Source organism: Macaca thibetana, chromosome 12 (assembly GCF_024542745.1).
Source record: "Macaca thibetana thibetana isolate TM-01 chromosome 12, ASM2454274v1, whole genome shotgun sequence".
NCBI lineage: Eukaryota > Metazoa > Chordata > Mammalia > Primates > Cercopithecidae > Macaca > Macaca thibetana.
In genome coordinates this window covers 62,899,801-62,920,810 of record NC_065589.1, presented here as the reverse complement: position 1 = coordinate 62,920,810, position 21,010 = coordinate 62,899,801, and the positions used below count along the sequence as shown (strand labels likewise).

Here is a 21,010-nt window from a genome sequence, read left to right as displayed (position 1 = left end):
CCAGCTAATTTTTGTATTTTTCATAGAGATGAGTTTTCACAATGTTGCCCAGGCTGGTCTCAAACTCCTGGACTCAAGTGATCCTCTTGCCTCAGGCTCCCAAAGTGCTAGGATTACAGGCATTGAGCTACCATGCCTGGCCACTAAATTCCATATTTTTTAAAAGATGAATCATAGTCATGTAAAATGACAAGAGAAAACAGCCCTCAGATTTTAAAATAATAAGTAGAACATGGAGTACTTCTATTTTCTGACCCTTTTAAATATCACCAATTGCTTAAAACCACATATTATAGAACATGGTGATTCCTTTCCGCTTTTCTCAAATTTATTGCTTATCTTTCCCATTTCTCTCACATTCCCACTTCACTCTCACTAGAAATTAAATTGGAATAAGGCCATATACGATGAACCCATAGCTAATATACTCAACAGTGACAAGCTGAAAGCTTTTCCTCTAAGATCAGGAATAAGAAAAGGGTGCCTACTCTTTCCAATTCTATTCAACATAGTACTAGAAGTCCTAGCCAGAGCCATGAGGCAAGAGAAAGAAATAAAAGGCATCCAAATCAAAAATAGAGAAGTCTGTTTGCTGTAAACAGGATCTTAATATAGAAAACCCTAAAGACTTAACCAAAAAATTGTTAGAACTAATAAACTAATTTAGTAAAGCTGCAAACATAAAATCAACATACAAAAATCAGTAGTGCTTCCATATGCTTACAATGAACTATCTTTCTGAAAAAGAAACCAAGAAAACATCCCATTTACAATAACTATAAAAAAAAAAAAAACAAAAACAAAAAACCTTAGGAATAAATCTAACCATGGAGATGAAAGGTCTGTACACTAAAAGCTACAAACTGCTGATGAAAAAAATGGAAGAACATGCATGACATCCCTTGTCCATGGACTGAAATAATATACTAAAATGTCCATAGTACCCAAGCAACATAAAGACTCGACTCAATCCCTATCAAAATTCCAGTTACATTTTTCGCAGAAATAGAAAAAACAATCTTAAAACTCACATGGAACCACAAAAAACTCCAAATAGCCACAGCAATCTTGAACAAAAAGAACAAAGCTGGAGACCTCACACTCCCTGACCTAGAATCTGCTACAAAGTTATAGTAATCAAAACAGCGTGACACTAGTATAAAAACAGACACAGAGAGCTATAGAAAACAAAGAAACCAGAGATAAATCCAGACATTTGCAGTCAACTGATTTTCAACAAAGATGCTAAGAAGACACAATAGGGAAAAGACAGTGTCTTCAATAAATGGTGCCAAGAAAACTGAATATCCAGATGCAGAAGAATGAAAATAGACCTTAGTCCCACAACATATACAAACATCAATGCAAAATAGATTAAAGACTTAAACATAAGACCTGAAACTGTGAAACTACTGTATTATGGTTAATGATTTTTTGGATATGACCCCGAAAGCACAGGCAACAAAAGCAAAAAGAGACAAATGGGATTACATAAAAACTAGAATGCTTCTGCACAGCACAGGAAAATATCAACAGAGTGAAGAGACAGCCTACGGAATGGGAGAAAACATTTGCAAACCATACACCTGATAAGGGGTTAATATCCAAAATACATTAGGCATTCAACTCAATAGTAAGAAAACAAATAACCCAATTTAAAAAATGAGCAAATGACAAGAACAGACATTTTTCAAAAGATGTACAAATAGCATTATATATATATATATATAAAATGCTTGACATCACCAATTATCAAAGAAATGTAAATTAAAATCACAATGAGATCTCCTCACAACTGTTACAATGGCTGTAACAAAAAAGATGAAAAATAACAAGTGTTGCCAAGGACATGGAGAAAAGAGAACCCTTGTACACTGTTGGTAGAAATATAAATTAGTACAGCCATTATGGAAATAGTCTAGAGGTTCCTTAAAATATTAAAAACAGAACTACCAGCTAGGTGCGCTGGCTCACGCCCGTCATACCAACACTTTGGGAAGCCAAGTGGGGAGGACTGCTTGAGCTCAAGAGTACGAGACCAGCCTGGGCAAGATGGCAAGACCTCGTTCTCTACAAAATATTAAAAAATTAGCCCAGCATGGTGATGAGTGCTTGCAGTCCCAGCTACTCAGGATGCTGAGGTGGGAGAATTCCGTGAGCCCAGCAATTCAAGGGGTCAGTGAACTATGACCATGCATGGTACTCTGGCCTGACAACAAAGCAACACCCACATCTCTAAAATAAATCAACACTAAAAACATTTTTTTCAATTATAACTACCATTTGATCCAGCAATCCCACTATTGGATATATACACAAAGAAAATGAAATCAGTATGTTGAAGAGGTATCTGAACTCCCACATTTATCGCAGCATCATTCACAATGGTCAAAATATGGAAACAACAAAAGTCTCTGTTGTGAATAAATGGATAAAGAAAATGTATATATGTATAATGGAATACTATTCGACCATAAAGGAAATCCTGTCACTTGCAAAAACACAGATGAACTTGGAGAACATTATGCTAAGTGAATAAGCCAGGCACAGAAAGACAAATAATGCATGATCTCACTAATATGAGGAATCTAAAAAAAACTGAACTCATAGAATCAGAGTATAAAATGATGGTTACCAGAGGCTGGGGGTTGGGGGAATTTAGATGTTCGTCAATGGACACAAAATTTCAGTTAGACACGAGGAATAAGTTCCAGAGATCCATTCTACAATATTTTGACCATAGTTAATAACCATATATTATATACTTGAAAGCTGAAAATAGAGTACATTTTAAGTGTTCTCACCACAAAAAAATGACAGGTATGTGAATGCATGTTAAACAGCTTGATATAGCCATTCTACAAAGTACACATATATCAAAACATCATGATGCATACCACAAATATATACAATTTTTACTCATCAATTTTAGAAAGAAATAAAAAATTAAATTAGTTAGAAGGAGTATATTGTGATATTCATTATTCTTCACGAGTTTAAATTAATGGAAGCATTAAGTGAATGTCTGCAAAAACCATTATGTGAAATCGAAGCTTCTCAAAAAGCAAAAATTGCATACAACCTCTAAGAGCAAGGCACAAGTTATTTCTTAGCAGTCTACATTTTTATAAGTACTGCATTTTAAATAAATATTCTCAATGACCTTTGAAATGAAGTAGCACAATAAATCAATGATTATTGTTCATGTAGATATTATACACCTTTGAAAAAATTACTTAGAAATACTACAAATAAAATACTAGAAATAAAAAAAAACTTACCTTCCTCTAACAATATTTTCTTGAAGAAGCTCTTGAATAATAATACTTATGTTGGAAATATTGACTTTGTTGATAAGACCATTAATTGACTTCTTTAGGGCCTCCCAACTCATCCTCTGGTATGCTAAGCTAAAAAGAAGTGATTTTAATAAAGATTAAAACTCTTTCAATAATTACAATAAGTTATAAGAACATAAAAACTACATAGTGTTCCTTAATTTTTAACATTATTTTCATGAAATGACCCCCAAGTACAGTAAAATATATGATGCCTATCAGGATAAACAGATTATATCCTAAACCATATTTGATTTTCTGTACATATGCTTAAGTACACACCATTTTCCTTTAATAATACAATAAGATTATGTAAGGACATATAAGGATAATGTTTTGTTCTTAGGCCTAATACATTTAATTAGTCTAATTCAATACATGCTTATTTTACATATAATGCTTGATTTAAACTTGTCTTTAATGAAGACCTTTAAAATAAATGCAATTAAAAAAAATGTAAATGGTAACATGAAATGCCCGAATATAAGCCACAAAAAAAATCTGTATGTCCCATCTCATAAAAAGATACAGAGATAACAAAATTAAATGTTTTAAACCACAAATAAATGGTAACTACAGAAAAAGGGAGTCACATGAAGTCATGGGGCTGAAATATTGTTCAGAGTATTTTAAAGACAATCTCTATGCTGATGTAGGAGTCCTACAGCTATACCAGTTGAATGTTAGATAGCTGTACTGCTTTTTACCCTAGATTTCGGAAATTACTTGGCCTCATTGAGTTTCTTTAGGTTGAACTGGACAATGTCTAAGATCTTTCAATGCTCTACAATTCTATGGATTTTGTAACTGCTTTTCTGTGGAATCTGATTTCAGCTGCAGGAAGTCTTAACCTTTTTTCTTCTATACACGTCTCTCTCTGGAAGCCTGGTGAAACCAGTAGACTTTTTGGAATGATATATACAACGAATAGGATTACAAAGGATACTAATCATACTGAAATTCAGTTTTTGAAACATGAAAAGAACAAAAGTTTGATATAATATTCTATGTGCTTCATAACACACTAAACAAGAACTAGCAGTATGCTTAGTAACTACTTAAATTTCTAAGTAGCATGGCCATAATCCATATCATGAAATATCTGTAACAGACTGTCAATACAATAGGCAATCTATTGCCTACATTCTCAAAAGAAAAAAAAAAAAAAGCTAAACTTTAGAGAATAGCAAAAATAAGGATTCAATTTTTTTCCCAAACACATTAATGGACTGATTGCTTGAATTCTATCCATGGACCTCTTGAGGGGCGCATAGCTTAAGAATCCCTGTTCTGGAGTGGTACAACAAGGAAGGTTGGTGAGAGCAGTTCCTGGTGGGAACAAGTATTGTATCACTGACATTGTTTAGTATTGCCAGCATGGTGAGGATAAAAAACAGACTCACTTTGCAGTTAATCTTATTTTATTTCTAAATTCTCTATAAATTATATACCCCCTTACTGCCTGTACCCAAGGTGGACTATTCCACTGTTTCATAACTCCAACCTTTTGGTATCCCACTATCTCTAGAAACAAGATGTATGCCTTAACAAGTGGCCTGATTAATAAGATGTTGCTTATATACAATCACAACCTATCTTACTAAACTAATCAAACAGCTACATCAACTACAATTATACATCCTAATTAGGAAGCCCACAATTCATTTATCTACTGAAAGCAAAGACTATGGCCTTCTTTTCCAGATGTTTTGAACCCTTTACAGTAGCCTACTAACAGACTTCAACTGTATACACAATTATCTTAAAGGAAACTGCTTTAAATTGCATGTATTGCTGACTCTCCTGTCTGCTTTATTTAAAAGGAAGCAAGACTTGGACTGACATAGTTTCTAGTCTTTTATGATCAGGATTGCTTTGGACTGGACTGGAGAAAGTGATTACTTTTCAGTAATGCCGCCACTACTGCCTTGTGCATGAGCAAAACGCTTACATGATAATGAAAGTCCTATTAACCACAGAAGCCATCTCCAAATTCCTTTTCAACCTAACACTTCAAATATCACTGGCAAGTGCTAAAACATGACACATAACGAAAAACTTATTAGTTTTTAATTTAATGTCATCAAATACCCCTTTCTGACTCTTAAATTTGGTTTTATTTCAAATCTTCATGGCTTCTTTTAGATAAAGACATTTCTTTTATTTTCTTTTTCTTTTTTTTGAGACAGAGTCTCCCTCTGTCACCCAGGCTGGAGTGCAGTGGGGCAATCTCGGCTCAATGCAAGCTCCGCCTCCCAGGTTCACGCCATTCTCCTGCCTCAGCCTCCTGAGTAGCTGGGACTACAGGCACCCACCACCATGCCCGGCTAACTTTTGTATTTTTAGTAGAGAGAGGGTTTCACTACATTGGCCAGGCTGGTCTCGAACTTTGGGAGGCCGAGGTGGGCAGATCATGACATTTCTACTTCAAGCTAACCCTTGAAACAAATTTAGATTTAACTTAAATAAGGTTCTCAAGCACTTTTCAAATTGCCATTAAAACACTCATGAAAGGATGTGGAAATACTCCTGTCTGGCTCACCTTGCATCTGTTTTTCTTAAATTATAACTATTAATACCTTCTTTCTCAATCTTTTAACTAGTTATCTGGCAACTGAATAATCATCTCAATCTGGGACCATACTTTCCCTAGTTATCAACTCATCCTATTAGAGAAAATACCTTAAAAACTTAGCTGTACTTTCCTAAATAGCTCCTCACCATCTCAATTACTCTGAAAAGGGAAGGAGGAGTGTTTTAAGTGTGACTGTTCATATATAAATTTTGTCTGTCTGCCTTAGAGTAGCAAAAATGTATAGTCTAAGATATTGTGGGCTAAAGAAAATGTACAAAAAGAGATAACTGCCAGCTTCAGTTTTATAGATGAGTACAGAGGTCGGCAAACTAGACCCATGAGCCAAATGCAGCTGCCCACCTGCTTTAGCTGGGCTTTTACAGAAAAAGTTTGCTGACTCCTGGTTTACAACAGGAAAAGTCAATTTTAGAACTAAAATGTCAATATTAATCTTTTCTACAAAAAATAAACATTATCAATAGGAATGCATCCATGAAACTATGAAAGGAACAATAGTTTGAAAATACTATAAAAAGGGTAAGCAATCTTTTCCTCAAACTTTTTAATTCATTCATGCAAAAAAACAAAAAGTAATGAGCTAATATAAGGGCAAGTGGTGTGTGGCTCTCCAATGGAGCTATGAAGTAAAGAGGTCTCTAATTTTAGGTCTCTATCATTGAAGACTAATGTAAATTCTCAAGAGCCAGGGTTCATTAAACCATAGCTGACTTATTTTTCAATGACAATATAATGGCTTTATATACTGATTGATATCAACATGCCTGTTTTTATCTGTAATCTGTTCCTGCATCATCCTGAGCTTTGCAGGGGGAATATATGCTCCACCAGTGCGAGTAAGAAGAGGATCCAGCTCATCCTTCTTTTTCTTTGTAGTAGGTTCATCCTGAGCAGAGGAACTCTGAGTTACTGATGTTTCTGGGTTTCTCCTCCCAGGAGATGGGGATTTCCGGGACCTTTTCCGATCCATCTCTCTTTCTCTTTCTCTGCGTTTTTCTCGGTCCCTGCTTCTGTAATACAAATTTTTTTAAGAGCAGAAGAGACAATATAAAATACACTCTTAACAATTAACTGCACACAAATGAGTGAGACCATAAGTGGGTCCCACAAATTCAGACTAGGAAAAATGGTTTAGAATGGTGAGAAAGTGCTTCACAGAGAAAATTCAACAAACTAGGTCTGAAAGCTTGACAGGATTTACACTGGGGGCAAGTCGGGAGGAGGAAGGGGAGAGGAAGGATGGCATTCTGCAACGAGTAGAAGAGGGAATAACTATTGAAAGACTGAGCAGGGGTGCTAAGGTCAGAATGAGTAGCATAATCAGGAAACAAAGAATTATGTGTGATGGTAGTTGGAAAGATGAGTTAAAGTTAGACTAAAATCTTAAAACATATGCAAAAGACTTGAAGGTTTTTTACTGGAGGTGATGGGGAATCATTAAAAGTTTCTGAGTAGGAGAGTGGCTTTTATGAATGGAGTGTTTTAAGAAGACAAATTAGTCTGTGGTGTTTATGACAAATTGTATAAAGGAGAAGAAACCAGAGTTAATCTTCAATAGTGGTTACTTTAGTTGTAAGACTGCTATAGAATATAGTATTTGAAATTGTTTCTTGATAGAACTAATATTTTTATTAGAAATCTCAGAATATCGGAAGCTTCTGCTTATTTGAGACAATGTGGGGGGAAAAATTTTTCTAGCCACAATAAATCTTCCCTACCAAAGTACCTGATTATCCTTTCTTAAGCTAAGGCTTTTAAAACAATCAAGGTATAGTTCTCTGAAACCATCAAGAACTAACAGGAAAGAACGAATCCTTGCTTTTTGCGATCTTTCCCCACAGCAAAGTTTATCCACTGAGCTGTTTTTTACATATATTGCCTTGGAAACTCAGATCATTCTATTCATATTTTGGGTAACCATGAGTTATATGACACAGTAAATAGAAGTAAATTTCATATTATCACTGCATTACCAGGAAACTATGGGATAGATTTTAGCTAAATCTAAGGGGTATGTTTGAGATGGTCTTTTTAAATACATAGTAATAGAACCTACATGGAGATTGAAAAGCAGTCATCTTCCCAGGTAGCTGTGGAGGAACAGGTATTTTCTGTTTGTTTACTTTTATTTTAAGTTCAGGGGTATAAGTGCAGGTTTATTACATAGGTAAACTTGTGTCTTGTGTCATGGGGGTTTGTTGTATAGATTATTTTGTCACCCAAGTATTAAGCCTAGTACTCATTAGTTGTTTTTTGTGATTCTCTTCTTCTTCCCACCCTCCACCCTCCCTTCACCTTCCATAAAGGCCCCAGTGTGTGTTGTTCTCCATGTGTTAATGTGTTCTCATAATTTAGCTCCCACTTATAAATGAGAACGTGTGGCATTTGGTTTTCAGTTCCTGTGTTAGTTAAGGATAATGGCCTCTAGCTCCATCCATGTCCCTGCAAAGAACATAATCTCATTCTTTTTTATGGCTGCATAGTATTCCTGTATAAGTACCATAATTCCTTTATCCAGTCTATCACTGATGGGCGCTTAGGTAGATTCTATGGCTTTGCTATTGTGAACAGCGCTGTGATAAATATACACATGCATGTGTCTTTATAATATAATTATTTATATTATTTTGGGTATATACCCAGTAATGAGATTGCTGGGTCAAGTGAACAGTTTTGAAACTGAAGTATAAGAGACTTAAATGACTCCTAGGGAGGACACACAATCTGTATATACCAAGAGTGAACAGACAGGGGAAAGAGTGATTTCAAATATAAACCTCAATTAGTCACAAAGGCAGATGCTCTAAATTCTCTGCACTAATTTGCAACTGAGTTGCTTCTTCTTGTGAATATACATGTTCCAAGAGAGTAGATACAGCAGGGATTTCCTGAGATTGGTTATGATTCTTCTGAGAAATATCAGGTAAGAGAGATAGCTGGCTGAGAAAATCAGATCCTTACCATTATTGTGTTTGTAAAGTGCAGAAGTAACAAAATATTCTAAGAGTCTAAACAGAAACATTTTTGGACTGTTAGCCTTTATGTTCTGCATAATACCTAGCCTGCTGACTTCACAGTGTGACTGTGTGGATAACATGAGCTTCATTTTCGTATACTAGACCTAACATAGAGTTATACTGAAGTAGTACAGTCAGGGATTGTGAAAAAGACATGGGCTTTGGAGCCAGAACTGAGTTCAAATTCCAGTTTCAACATCTACCAGATGTTTAAACGCAACCTCAGGTAAGCTATTTAATAAACTCAAAGCCATTTCCTTATTTGTAAATTGGAAAAAATAGTATCTAGTTTCTAAGAGTTTTAACAGTGTTTGGGAAAATATGCAAAAAGCTTAGCTTAGCAATTATGGTTATAGTAGTTGTTTTCACTAAGGTGGCAGTAGACAAGCCTGGATTTTGAAGGTTAATATAATCTGACATTATAGGATTAGGTATATACTAGAAAGTGATGAGAAGGAAATTTTTGGCTATAGATATCAAAGAATGTGCTTAGCTCCAAACTTCAAACTGCAGAGGAATTTGGTCAAAATTCCTGTGGGGGATATAATATTGGTGGTAAAGGGGTGGATAATATCTGAGAAACATCAAAAAAGGTATAGATCTTAGTGAACAATAAAACATGAGAGTCAAGTTTTGGAAACTAGATGACTAATAAGGGAATACAGGAAAATCAGGAGAAAGCTGGTTTTATGAAAACAACGACAAAGGCAGAAAGTTGTCTTTGAAGGGATAATGAAAATGGTTGTTAGAGAGACAAATCAGAGTTCCTTTATAAAAATACTAAAATAATGTTAATTTTGCAAGATTAATTAGAAATACATTCAGAATCGACCACGTTCAACAATAGTTCACCTGAACTCTTCCACTGTTTTCTATATAAAGTCCCACCGGTTCGCCGCTTATCACTACTCAAACTGATATGCTCAAGAAACTAATATTTTAAATAAGTTAAAATTTTTTTAGTATCTACTATGTTCAGACATGGTAGTAGGACAGATACTATTTTTAAACCTAAACAACCAGACAAGATGCACATCATCATCATCTTATAGATGAGGAAACTGAGGCTCAGAAGAAATCTGTTAAGAAATGTACCAAATTTCCATAACTAGTAACTAAAACTTGAACTCTAATCTGCATGTACATGGAGACTATTCTCTTTCTACTATGCAACACTGCCTCATTAAAAAGTCTAAAATATAGACATTCTAAAGTCAATTTCAAATGACCTAGAAATTGTCTGCATCACTACTTCTCTCCTAAGCTAAGATACATGCAAGTTAAGGGAATACTACCCATATAGTGACTTCTGTTTTAAGTACTCGAGAGTATGTCCATCTGCAGAATTCTAGTTAACATCTCTTCCCTATATTGAGCATCTCAAGTATCTGTCTCACTACTTTCTTTGAGACTACCATTACTTCTACCTGGAGAGTCTCTCCCCACAGGTACTAAGTAACTTTTAATTGCATTATACTTTCTTCTGAGCAAACACAGAGGCCCTTTAGTGAAGTTTTAAAGGGAATGTTTAAAACGCCGACATCTTTCTAACACAGTAGTCACCCCTTACCTGTGGTTTCACTTTCCAAGGCTTCAGCTACCAGTGGTTAACCAACAGTCCAAAAATAAGTGACTACAGTACAATAAGATATTTTGAGAGAGGGAGACCACATTCACATAATTTTTATTAGAGTATATTCTTATAATTGTTCTATTTTAGTATTAGTTACTGTTGTTAATCTTTCACTATGCCTAATTTATAAATTAAACTTTATCATAAGTATGTATGTATTGGAAAAAACATAGTATATATATGGTTCAGGTATTATCCGCAGTTTCAGGCATCCACTGGCGTCCTGGAACACATTCCCCATGGATAAGTGGGGACCAATGTATTCTCATTGTAAAAACTATTACTAATTTCTACAAGAGAGAAAAAGAATTGAAAATAAATACAAATCAATAACAAGGGGTTATAATACTCTGCCAAGTTTTCAATGAAATGTGAATGGCACTTAATGTCTGACTCTTCTTAAATATTACCCCTAAGAGTTTCCAAACACTCTCATTCCAATGTTTCTTGCTATCTGCCTTCCATTCAGTTCCCCTGCCCATTTCTCAACCAAGTAAATCTTGTAAGTCTTGTTAGCCAGAGGAAAGGTGGGTAACCAAGTTCTCTAAAGCTCAAGTAAGAATCCTTTACATGTAGAAAAAAACTACAAATTGGAAACTTTAGTCTCAATGTCCCTCTGCCATTATGCAGGAAAGGAACTTTAGACCACTCTATATCATACAATATCAATTTCTTTCATTTAGTAAAAAAATCTCAAAAAATCACATAAGCTAACCCCTCTTGCAGTACAATATAATGACTGAGCTTGGGCTTTAGAGTCAGACAGACTTGGGCTTGCCACTATTATGTTTCACAACATGAACGAATTACTAAACTTCTCTAGGCCTCAGTTTCTTCAGTTGTAAAGCAGACATAATAGTATCTACTTCACATATTTGCTGCAATAACAAGTTAATTCACATGAAGCCTTATTAGAAAGCCTGGCACCTAAGAACATCCAATTAATATTGGCTACTATTTTTTTTGGTTTTATTATAAATATAGCATAAAGAAAGTTTAAACAAATATAATTGTCTACAAGTTAGACATTCCCAACACTAACCGTGACTCCATGCTACTATCATAAGAATGTCCTCTTCTTGAATGCTCATAGTCTGATCTGCTGTAATCAAAGTAATCTCTATCCCGGGGGGATCTTTCTTGTTCTGCATATCTAACACAAAATAAGAAAACCAAGTTGCAAATTAAAAACAACTATGTTATAAATATTTAGGAAAGTCATATATTGGTAAGGGCAAAGCAACTCTCTGACTGAACAACATCTTGTCAAACTGTTCTTAACAGCTCATTTTGCTAACACCCATTCATTCCATCAGAATTACAAAAGCTTTCAGTTTGTACACAGCAAAACAACTCCTAGGATTCACTTAACCAAACTTATTTGTTTAGTGAATTATCCTGATTCACTTTGTTCTTAGTAGGAGACATATATCTGGATATCATATATAGTTAGCATGAAAAAGACTATCCAAAAATGACTGCTTTTGCTTAGTTGGCTTGTTTATCAAAATACTGAATGTATGAGACCAATGTCACTGGTTGGCCTCCATAAGGATCAGTTTAATTCCATACCAAAAGATCATATTCATCAGCTGTTAATTTTAAAATGCATTATTGGATAGCAATGAGAATGGATTGAAATTATTAGCAAACAAGGATGGATAGCATCAGATCTATTATTTGAATCTTAAAAGTCAATAAAATCAGAAAACCTTAAGAGAAGTTAAACATATACATAATAGATATATAGTAACATAATCCGTATTTTATATACACATCTACAATTAAGTTATATACACATATACCTGTGTGTGTATGTGTCTGTGTGTAAAGAGTTATTATTATTATTTTTTTTAATATATAGGGAGTAGGCAGTTGGTGAAAGGTAGTAAGTAATCATGAATCAGGACAATTAACTTGATGTTCACAAAGCAAAGTTTTTAGAGATATTTAGCAGAGTAGAATAACAAAGTACATATGGAGTAAGAAAGCTTAGACAACTGAAAGAAAGTCTGAAGGGTGCTTCTTCCTTCATAAATTATTTTTAATGGGCATAAAAAAATACTTTTACAGTCATTATTTTTAATAGACCATATGCTTAATGGTCTCTCAATGATCATAAATGAGATAATTATAATGCTAATATGAATTCATAATGAACATTAATGGTAACATTTTTGGATCGCTGATCTTAACATAATTATAATATGATATAATCCAGCAGTCCCAAACCTTTTTGGCACCGGGGACCAGTTTTGTGGAAGACAATTTTTCCACAGATGGTGGCGGGTGAGGGGATGGTTTCAGGATGAAACTGCTCCACCTCAGATCATCAGGCATTAGATTCTAATAAGGAACACACAACCTAGATCCCTCGCATGCGCAGTTCACAATAGGGTTTGTGCTCTTATGAGAATGGAATGCCACAGGTGATCTGACAGGAGGTGGAGCTCAGGCAGGAATGCTGGCAGGCCTGCTGCTCACCTCTTGCTGTGTGGCCTGGTCCATGGCTCTGGGAGTTGGGGACCCCTGATATAATCTATATAAAAACATTTTAAAGACAATACAGAGCTATGTACACGTAAGGGATAATACTGACAGTAGCAAAAGCAGCACTTCTAAATAGTGTAATTTCAACTCAGATTTCCATTTTACACTTTCATTCCATTAGTATTTGAAACATTAAAAATTACTCCCTTTCATATAAAAATTACATAATATCTGTAATTATTTACTAGAAACCCCTAGAAGAGTCATTTAAGGATGATTTCTCCTACAGCCCATTCAAGTAATATTGACTATAAAACCATCAAAAAGAAGTTATCCACCCTAAAATCAGAAATCTAAGAGCTAAATTATTACATAAACCTTACTATAAAAATTTACATTGCCGCCGAGGCAGGCGGATCACGAGGTCAGGAGATCGAGACCATCCTGGCTAACATGGTGAAACCCCGTCTCTACTAAAAAAAGTACAAAAAATTAGCTGGGCGTGGAGGCGGGCACCTGTAGTCCCAGCTACTTGGGAGGCTAAGGCAGGAGAATGGCGTGAACCCAGGAGGCGGAGCTTGCAGTGAGCAGAGACCGTGCACCACTGCACTCCAGCCTGTGCAGCACAGCGAGACTCCATCTCAAAAAAAAAAAAATTTACATTGCATTCAGAGCACATTAAACTATTTACCTGTCTTCTGGAGAGGAGTTCTTCTGATATGAATTAAGGTTTTCCCTTCTGTCATGACCAGAAGAAGGCTTTAAAAGAGGAAAAAAAAGGAGAAAACATTCCAAAAATTATTTATGTTAAAAAACATAGACTGAAACACATGGCTTAGAAAGTTGGAAGTACTTTAGAAATTATATCAAAACATTTTTTAAATCATTAAAAATAATTCATGTAACCTAAACAATCTGTAAGATAAAACGAAATTTTCAGACCATCCCAGATGGGCTTGTCTGTGGCAGGCACCTGTTTTCATTATGGACCAAATACTTCTTTTTTTTTTTCTATTTCTTTTTATTTTTTATTTCTTTTTATTTTATTTTTTATTTCAATAGTTTTATGGGGAACAGGTGGCGTCTGGTTACACGGTTAAGTTCTTTAGTGGTGATTTCTGAGACTGTGCTGCACCCATCACATGAATAATGTACACTGTACCCCAATGTGTAACCTTTTATCCCTAATCGCCACCGCTACCCTCCCTGATCCTTTCCACAGAGTCCCTAAAATTAATTGTATCATTCTTATGCCTTTGCTGGACCAAATACTTCTTTCTAGCCAAAACAATTCAAAGTAGAAAAAGATAATTCTCAAATTTTTGATGACACCTAGTTTATATTTTACTTCTATGTAGTAAGTTGTAATTTTTATTATTATTATTTTTTGAGACAGGGTCTCGCTCTGTTGCCCAGGCTGGAGTGTAGTGGCACAATCACGGCTCACTGCAGACTCAATCACCCAGGCTCAAGTGATCTTCTTGCCTCAGCCACGATATTGTACTTACCTCCTATCTCCGTTGGCTTATGAAAACCACAAGTTCAGTACCGGGTAAAATAGCGGGAAGAAACTGACTCTAACATGTTTATAAAAGTTCATTTTTGGCCGGGCGCAGTGGCTCATGCCTGCAATCCCAGCATTTTGGGAGGCCGAGGTGGGCGGATCATGAGGTCAAGAGATCGAGACCATCCTGGCTAACACGGTGAAATACCATCTCTACTAAAAAATACAAAAAAATTAGCCAGACGTGGTGGCGGGCACCTGTAGTCCCAGCTACTCAGAAGGTTGAGGCAGGAAAATGGCATGAATCCAGGAGGCAGAGCTTGTAGTGAGCCAAGATCGCGCCGCTGCACTCCAGTCTGGGCAACAGAGTGAGACAGCGAGACTCTGTCTCTCAAAAAAATAAAAATAAAATAAAAAATTTAAAAAAATTCGTTTTTGTTTTCAACAAACATCAATTGAGTGTCTGATATGTATTATACTGTGGTAGGTTCTAGGGAATCGAACAACATTACTTTAGGGTATAAGCACTATTCCGAATCTTTTGAAAAAAGATTTGTACCTCCTATCTCCTATCAATATACAAATAAGTAACTTCATGTAACATGAGATTGACATGAGACAGAGATGTAAACCATCCAGTTTGAGACTATATCCTAATTAAAAAATCCAAATACATTAAAGAACCAAAATGTTTACCTCTGTATATAGGTAAAATTTTTTATATAACTGGTCAACATTCAAATACTGACAAGCCTTTTTTTAAGAATTAAAATAATTTTAATTAACCATACTGTAAAGAAAAATAGCATTTAACATACCTTAATCTTGAAATCTAAGATAAACTAAATCAAACAATGAGTAACTATTCTGCAAACTTACGTGCTTGCCTCCTTAATGCAGAATGGATATATTTTAAAATAGAAAATTGTTCTGAGTAGAAATATAAGATCCAACTTCCTCTGATTTTATGACTATCTAATTAATAGCAGTTTGAGTCTAACATAATCACAAGTACAATGCAAAATAGTCTCATTAACTATTGAATTTTTTGAATAGTATCCACTACCTAATCTATATAGGTGAATAAGCATGTAATCAAATTGATGATTTAAAGTAACCATAGTTTAGCTGTTACTCTGCACTAAATTCAACCATTTTAAAATTCTGTGTCTAATATAAGAAAGTTTTAAAACTTATTTCACTTAGCAACACCGTGAAATAGAATTGTTCAATATATATGACATAGGTTTCCATAAAACTTCACATAAAGCTCTTAGGTCAAATAAACAGCATGAGATTCATTAAATTCAACAGTAACATAAAATACAGTATTTATACTGATCATTTATTACAAAACATAGTCCTTCCTGTGTAGACATTCTGAAGGTTACAATAGATAAGAAAGGCCAAGGAGCTTATGGTCTTGTAGGAGACAGAGAGGCTTATAAAAATTTCCATAATTAAACACATCAGATTATATGTTCCCCAAAAGGAGAGTGAGTAAGACAGAGAGACAGAGAGAGAGAGAGAGAGGCAGAAGAAGGTGGCGGGGGGTGGCGGGGGAGAGGAGAGGGGAGAAGACAGAGAACAATAAAACTGCATTACCTCCTTTTTCTTTTACAAGTCAAAAAAATTATTTTGATTACATTAAGGAGAAGGCCCCAATTCTGTGCTAATGATTTTTAACACATCTCCGCAACATCTGTTGTGAGCAAGAGGAAGAGACCAAAAATATTGAAGTTGTGAAGAAGAAGGATTTCATAAATATGATCAAGTAACAAATGACTGGCACACATACTAAGTGCTAAAAGGAGATCTTGAGTAGGAAACAATCACTGTAGCATAGAGTGCTAAGGGATGAAAGTGGGAAAACCGGGACTTGAATTTGGCTTTGGTAGATGAATAGGATTTCACCAAGTTAAAAATCACTTTTGGGTATGAATCAAATATTAAGAACTTGAATTTCCCATTTCTTTTATCACAGAGTTTAGATTGTAAGTCAGTGCAGTAGTTGAAAATACTATACAGTCAGAATTACCTTTAAAATGTTTATAAATTGTTCATGAAGCAAAACAAATATGATGACATCATGCAATAACTCATAGTCTCCAACAACGCAGAGAGAGCAGTATAAGGAGACAAGGGGAACAAGAAGCCTGAGTCCAGTGGCTTTCAGGATCCATTAGACTTTAAGAGAAAGAGGGAGGAGGGGCTGGAAGAGGTAGGGAGCTTGCTAAGGAAGCTCCAGTAAGGTTCAAGGCAAAAACAGGGGATTCTCAGTTGAAGCCTTATGAACCTAACAGGTGAGTCCTCAGAACATCAAAGGAAGAGCTGAGCTTCACCTAAAGAAAGAATGAGCATCAACCCAGCTAGTGGACCCACTGTGGCTAACACAAAGGAGAGAAATGGAAGCAGACCAAAGAGAGCTGGCAGGGAGAACCAAGACACTAAGTGTCAAGGGCATGCTAAATGAAGTCACCCACTCACAGGCTGGGGGAGAAAATGCCACAGGAGACCCATCTGGGCCACAAGAGGGAAGCGTGGAGAAGCAGAGGCTAAGAGGAACCAAAAGAGGAGTCTGAGAAAGGCTAAACATTTCTCCCTTTGAGTAAAAGGCATTAGTGTAAAGATCTGAGTGCTCTTGTCTAACACGGCTCTGTCAAGAGCCAGTTCTGCACAAGGTCTCCTTTCTTTATGTCCCCAGCTCCTAACACAGAACCTGCCACCTACTAGGTCCTCAATAAATTAACTGTTTAAGTAACAATGGACCAATGAGTACAAGCCCCCAAAAGGCTGATTTCAGAACAATATACAAGGGTTACTGACAGATGGAACTACCTTAGGAAACTGTGAGCCCTGTGCCAAAAGAGATATGCAAGCAAAGGCTGGATGTCTACCTAGCAGGGAGGTGGGTGTCTTCTCACACTTGACAGAGGTTGGAAAAGATTGCAGCAGAGGCTGCCGTACTCTAAAAGTCTATCAGTTCAGCTTAATAAGCACCTACCACAGGGCCTACTGTCAAGGAGCTTGCAATCTATTGCTTCTCATTAAAGAAGGAACTTTAGGTGTGCACAGCTGTAAGAGGAGAGGAAGGGAGGAGTGCCTACATTTATAACCAAATAAAAATACAGTTCCCCCTTTATTGATTCCACGGCCCAAAAAGTGATGTCCTGGTTTTAAATCCATGCAACTGGAAAGAGAAGGAAGTTGAGTAGTTTGCTCTCCTGCCAAGTCCACTCACAGGCAGAACAGTTTTGAAAGCAGATGGAATTACTGGTCCCTATTACTGCCCTGACCTCACCTGCTACAATTCTCCCCTTCTGATACCTGCTCCACTCTAGATTCTTTGTCTTTGCTGTTCCTTTTGCCAGGCACACTCTTTCCCCCAGATAGCGGCATAGTTAACTCTCACATTTTCAAGTCTCTGCTCAAATGGCTATCTTTTCAATGGGCTCTACTTACTCCTCTATTAAAACTGCAGCCCCTCAATGTTGAATCCCCCTACCCTATTCTACTTCTTTTCTCCACAGGACAATTCTATTACTTAACATGCTAACATACTATATAACTTATCAAGTTTATAATTTGTCTCCTCCCTACAACAACTATAATGTAAACTCCACGAAAACAAGTATTTGTTTTATTCACTATTTTGTTCAAAGTTCTTAGAACAATCACTATAACATATAACGATCAATATAACATATAACACATATAACACTATTTTGTTCAAAGTTCTTAGAACAATCACTAAAACTCAATATGCATTTGTTAGATAAATGAACGCACACTGTCTAAAGTACAGCACAGAATAAAGAGACCATCTATTCATAAGAAATACACAAAAAGAGGCTCACATTGTAAACAGATACGCAGAAATTTCCCTGCACTGTTTGTCACTTGTTTTTCTTTTACATGTGATCACTCACAACATATATGCAGGCCCTGATGCATGCATCCATGTGTACACACACACATGCACACACACACATGTACACACACTCTTGTATGTTCTCTCAACTGCCCTCATGCACACTAATACTTACACAGAGCTAAGTATCTGCATTGAAAATTGTTTAAGTTAGATGGATGTATTAGGTTGGTGCAAAAAGTAATTGTGGTTTTTAAAACTGCAAAAACTGCAATTGCTTTTGCATCAATCTAAGTGCCACTCTACTGTCTGGCTCTAATGTCCTAATTACATAAATGCATTTATATTTAAATAATAGGTAATTGACTATAAGTTTACATCCTCTGTTTTAAGTTTCAAACACTTACTTTTATCTGTGCCACACTACTTTTCATTTTCTGTTGCCAGTTGGTCCAATAAATCAGACTCCTCAAACTGGTCCAAAGAACAAGTACTCAATGCTCTGAATTCCTTGACAGTTTGCTTTTTCTGTCTGCAAACATCACCTACAAAATATACCAAGGAAAGCTTTGTTAACACTAATAAAGTGTGTAAAATGATGATTTTTTTTCTACACAATGTACATTTGACCGCCTTATTTTTCTAAATCTATAAAACAAATATAATAACTAAATAATTTAAAAATCCTTAAGTAGTTACACATAATAATGTATACCTAACACATATAAGTAGAAAAAAAATCCATGAACAAGAGAGCAAATAGGTTTTATTCTAAGGACCAAGGGGAACAAAAGTTAATTGAAAAAGAGATGTCCTATAATTTTATTAAAAATGTTCTCACAGTGAGGGAAATATATACTTACATCATAAAATAGCAGTGTGGTATTATTTTTTAAAAAACTGAGGAAACAATGACAGAAGAGAAACTCTATAAAAACTGAGTATAAAAATCCAATGTTTCTATATAGACTAAGAATGAAATACCCAATATCCTTGCAATAATGATCATTAAGAAATAAATATAATCCACATAGAAATTTAAGGTGCTAAACTACAATAATTATGTCTCAATGTGATCCATTAATGGCACAAAGCTTCAGATATATGCACATAGGAGAACTATTTGGCTCAGAATAAACCTAGTCATCAGCATTAAATCTAAAATTTTCAGATGTCTTTTAATATTCTAAGTAAATTTTAGTAATTTTGTGCAAGATGCTCAATTGATACTTATGTTCACAAAGAACTTGCATTCAAGTATTTTATTGGAAGTACATCTCTAAATGGTTTATAGTATAAGGCAATGAAATCCCAAAAATAAAATAGAAAACAAAATAAAAGGATTAAAAGATACAGAGAACGCAATGTGCTTAGTACCAAAATAACTGAATACAACTGGAAAAAAATTAATTTGAGTGTCAGAAGGGGTATAACAGATTATCTGGTCCAATTCTTTCTTTTAAAAGAGAACACTGAAAGTCAGATAAGCCATTTCAAATATAATTATAATAATTAAATTATAATACCAGTTAGACGTACAACTGGAAACCTACAATAAGGACACCCTGTTAAGTATTCCTTTCACCAGCACACATATACAAATAGTCTTGATATTATAAAGTGAGACAGAGCTGCTATCATTTAATGCAGATGGGGATGTATACAAATTACTAAGTCAAGAAATGTTTCTATTACCATGGTTGGCATGGTGTCACGGTTAGTAAAGGCAAACTTATCAATCTATAAAATATAACTGCAATCTAAAGCACATCACTGCTTATGTACGAGGCCTATAGTTAAATAGACAAATGTGAGTAACTTTACATAATATGCTTATTAATAGGCTCTTTCTTCAATTAGTTGCAGTTGTTTAGAAAGCTCAACCTTGTTTTTGGCTGGCAAGTTGTTCCCAAATCTTTTCTTTTTTTTTTTTTTTTTTTGAGACGGAGTCTCGCTGTGTCTCCCAGGCTGGAGTGCAGTGGCGCGATCTCGGCTCACTGCAAGCTCCGCCTCCTGGGTTCACGCCATTCTCCCGCCTCAGCCTCCGAGTAGCTGGGACTACAGGCGCCCGCCACCACGCCCGGCTAATTTTTTGTATTTTTTAGTAGAGACGGGGTTTCACCGTGTTAGCCAGGATGGTCTTGATCTCCTGACCTCGTGATCCGCCCGTCTCGGCCTCCCAAAGTGCTGGGATTACAGGCTTGAGCCACCGCGCCCGGCCTCCAAATCTTTTCTTTATATATCTTTTTAAAGTGTATCAGCAATTTGGGACGCCAAGGCGGGTGGATCACGAGGCCAGGAGATTGACATCATCCTGGGTAACATGGTGAAACCCCATCTCTACTAAAAAAAATACAAAAAATTAGCCAGGCTCAGTGGCGGGTGCCTGTAATCCCAGCTACTCAGGAAGCTGAGGCAGGAGAATGGCACGAACCAGGGAGGCGGAGCTTACATTAAGCCGAGATTGCGCCACTGCACTCCAGCCTGGGTGACAGAGCAAGACTCCATCTCAAAAAAAAAAAAAAAAAAAAAAAACACAACAAAAAAAGATTACTCTGGGTCCT

The 21,010-nt window shown here is 35.8% G+C and overlaps 2 protein-coding genes across 2 annotated transcripts in view; one reads left to right on the top strand and one right to left on the bottom strand.

Annotated features, from left to right (window-relative positions):
• The window catches only part of UBE2E3 (ubiquitin conjugating enzyme E2 E3), a 1,128,997-nt gene that overhangs the window by 104,205 nt on the left and 1,003,782 nt on the right, over positions 1 to 21,010 (top strand). The window lies entirely within an intron of this gene.
• CWC22 (CWC22 spliceosome associated protein homolog) overlaps positions 1 to 21,010 on the bottom strand; it is a 63,301-nt gene that overhangs the window by 30,162 nt on the left and 12,129 nt on the right. The window contains 5 exon segments of the mRNA XM_050750540.1: positions 3,282 to 3,410; positions 6,696 to 6,941; positions 11,624 to 11,734; positions 13,763 to 13,830; positions 18,854 to 18,991. Coding sequence (XP_050606497.1) covers positions 3,282 to 3,410; positions 6,696 to 6,941; positions 11,624 to 11,734; positions 13,763 to 13,830; positions 18,854 to 18,880 — 581 coding nt within the window. The 5' untranslated portion in view covers positions 18,881 to 18,991.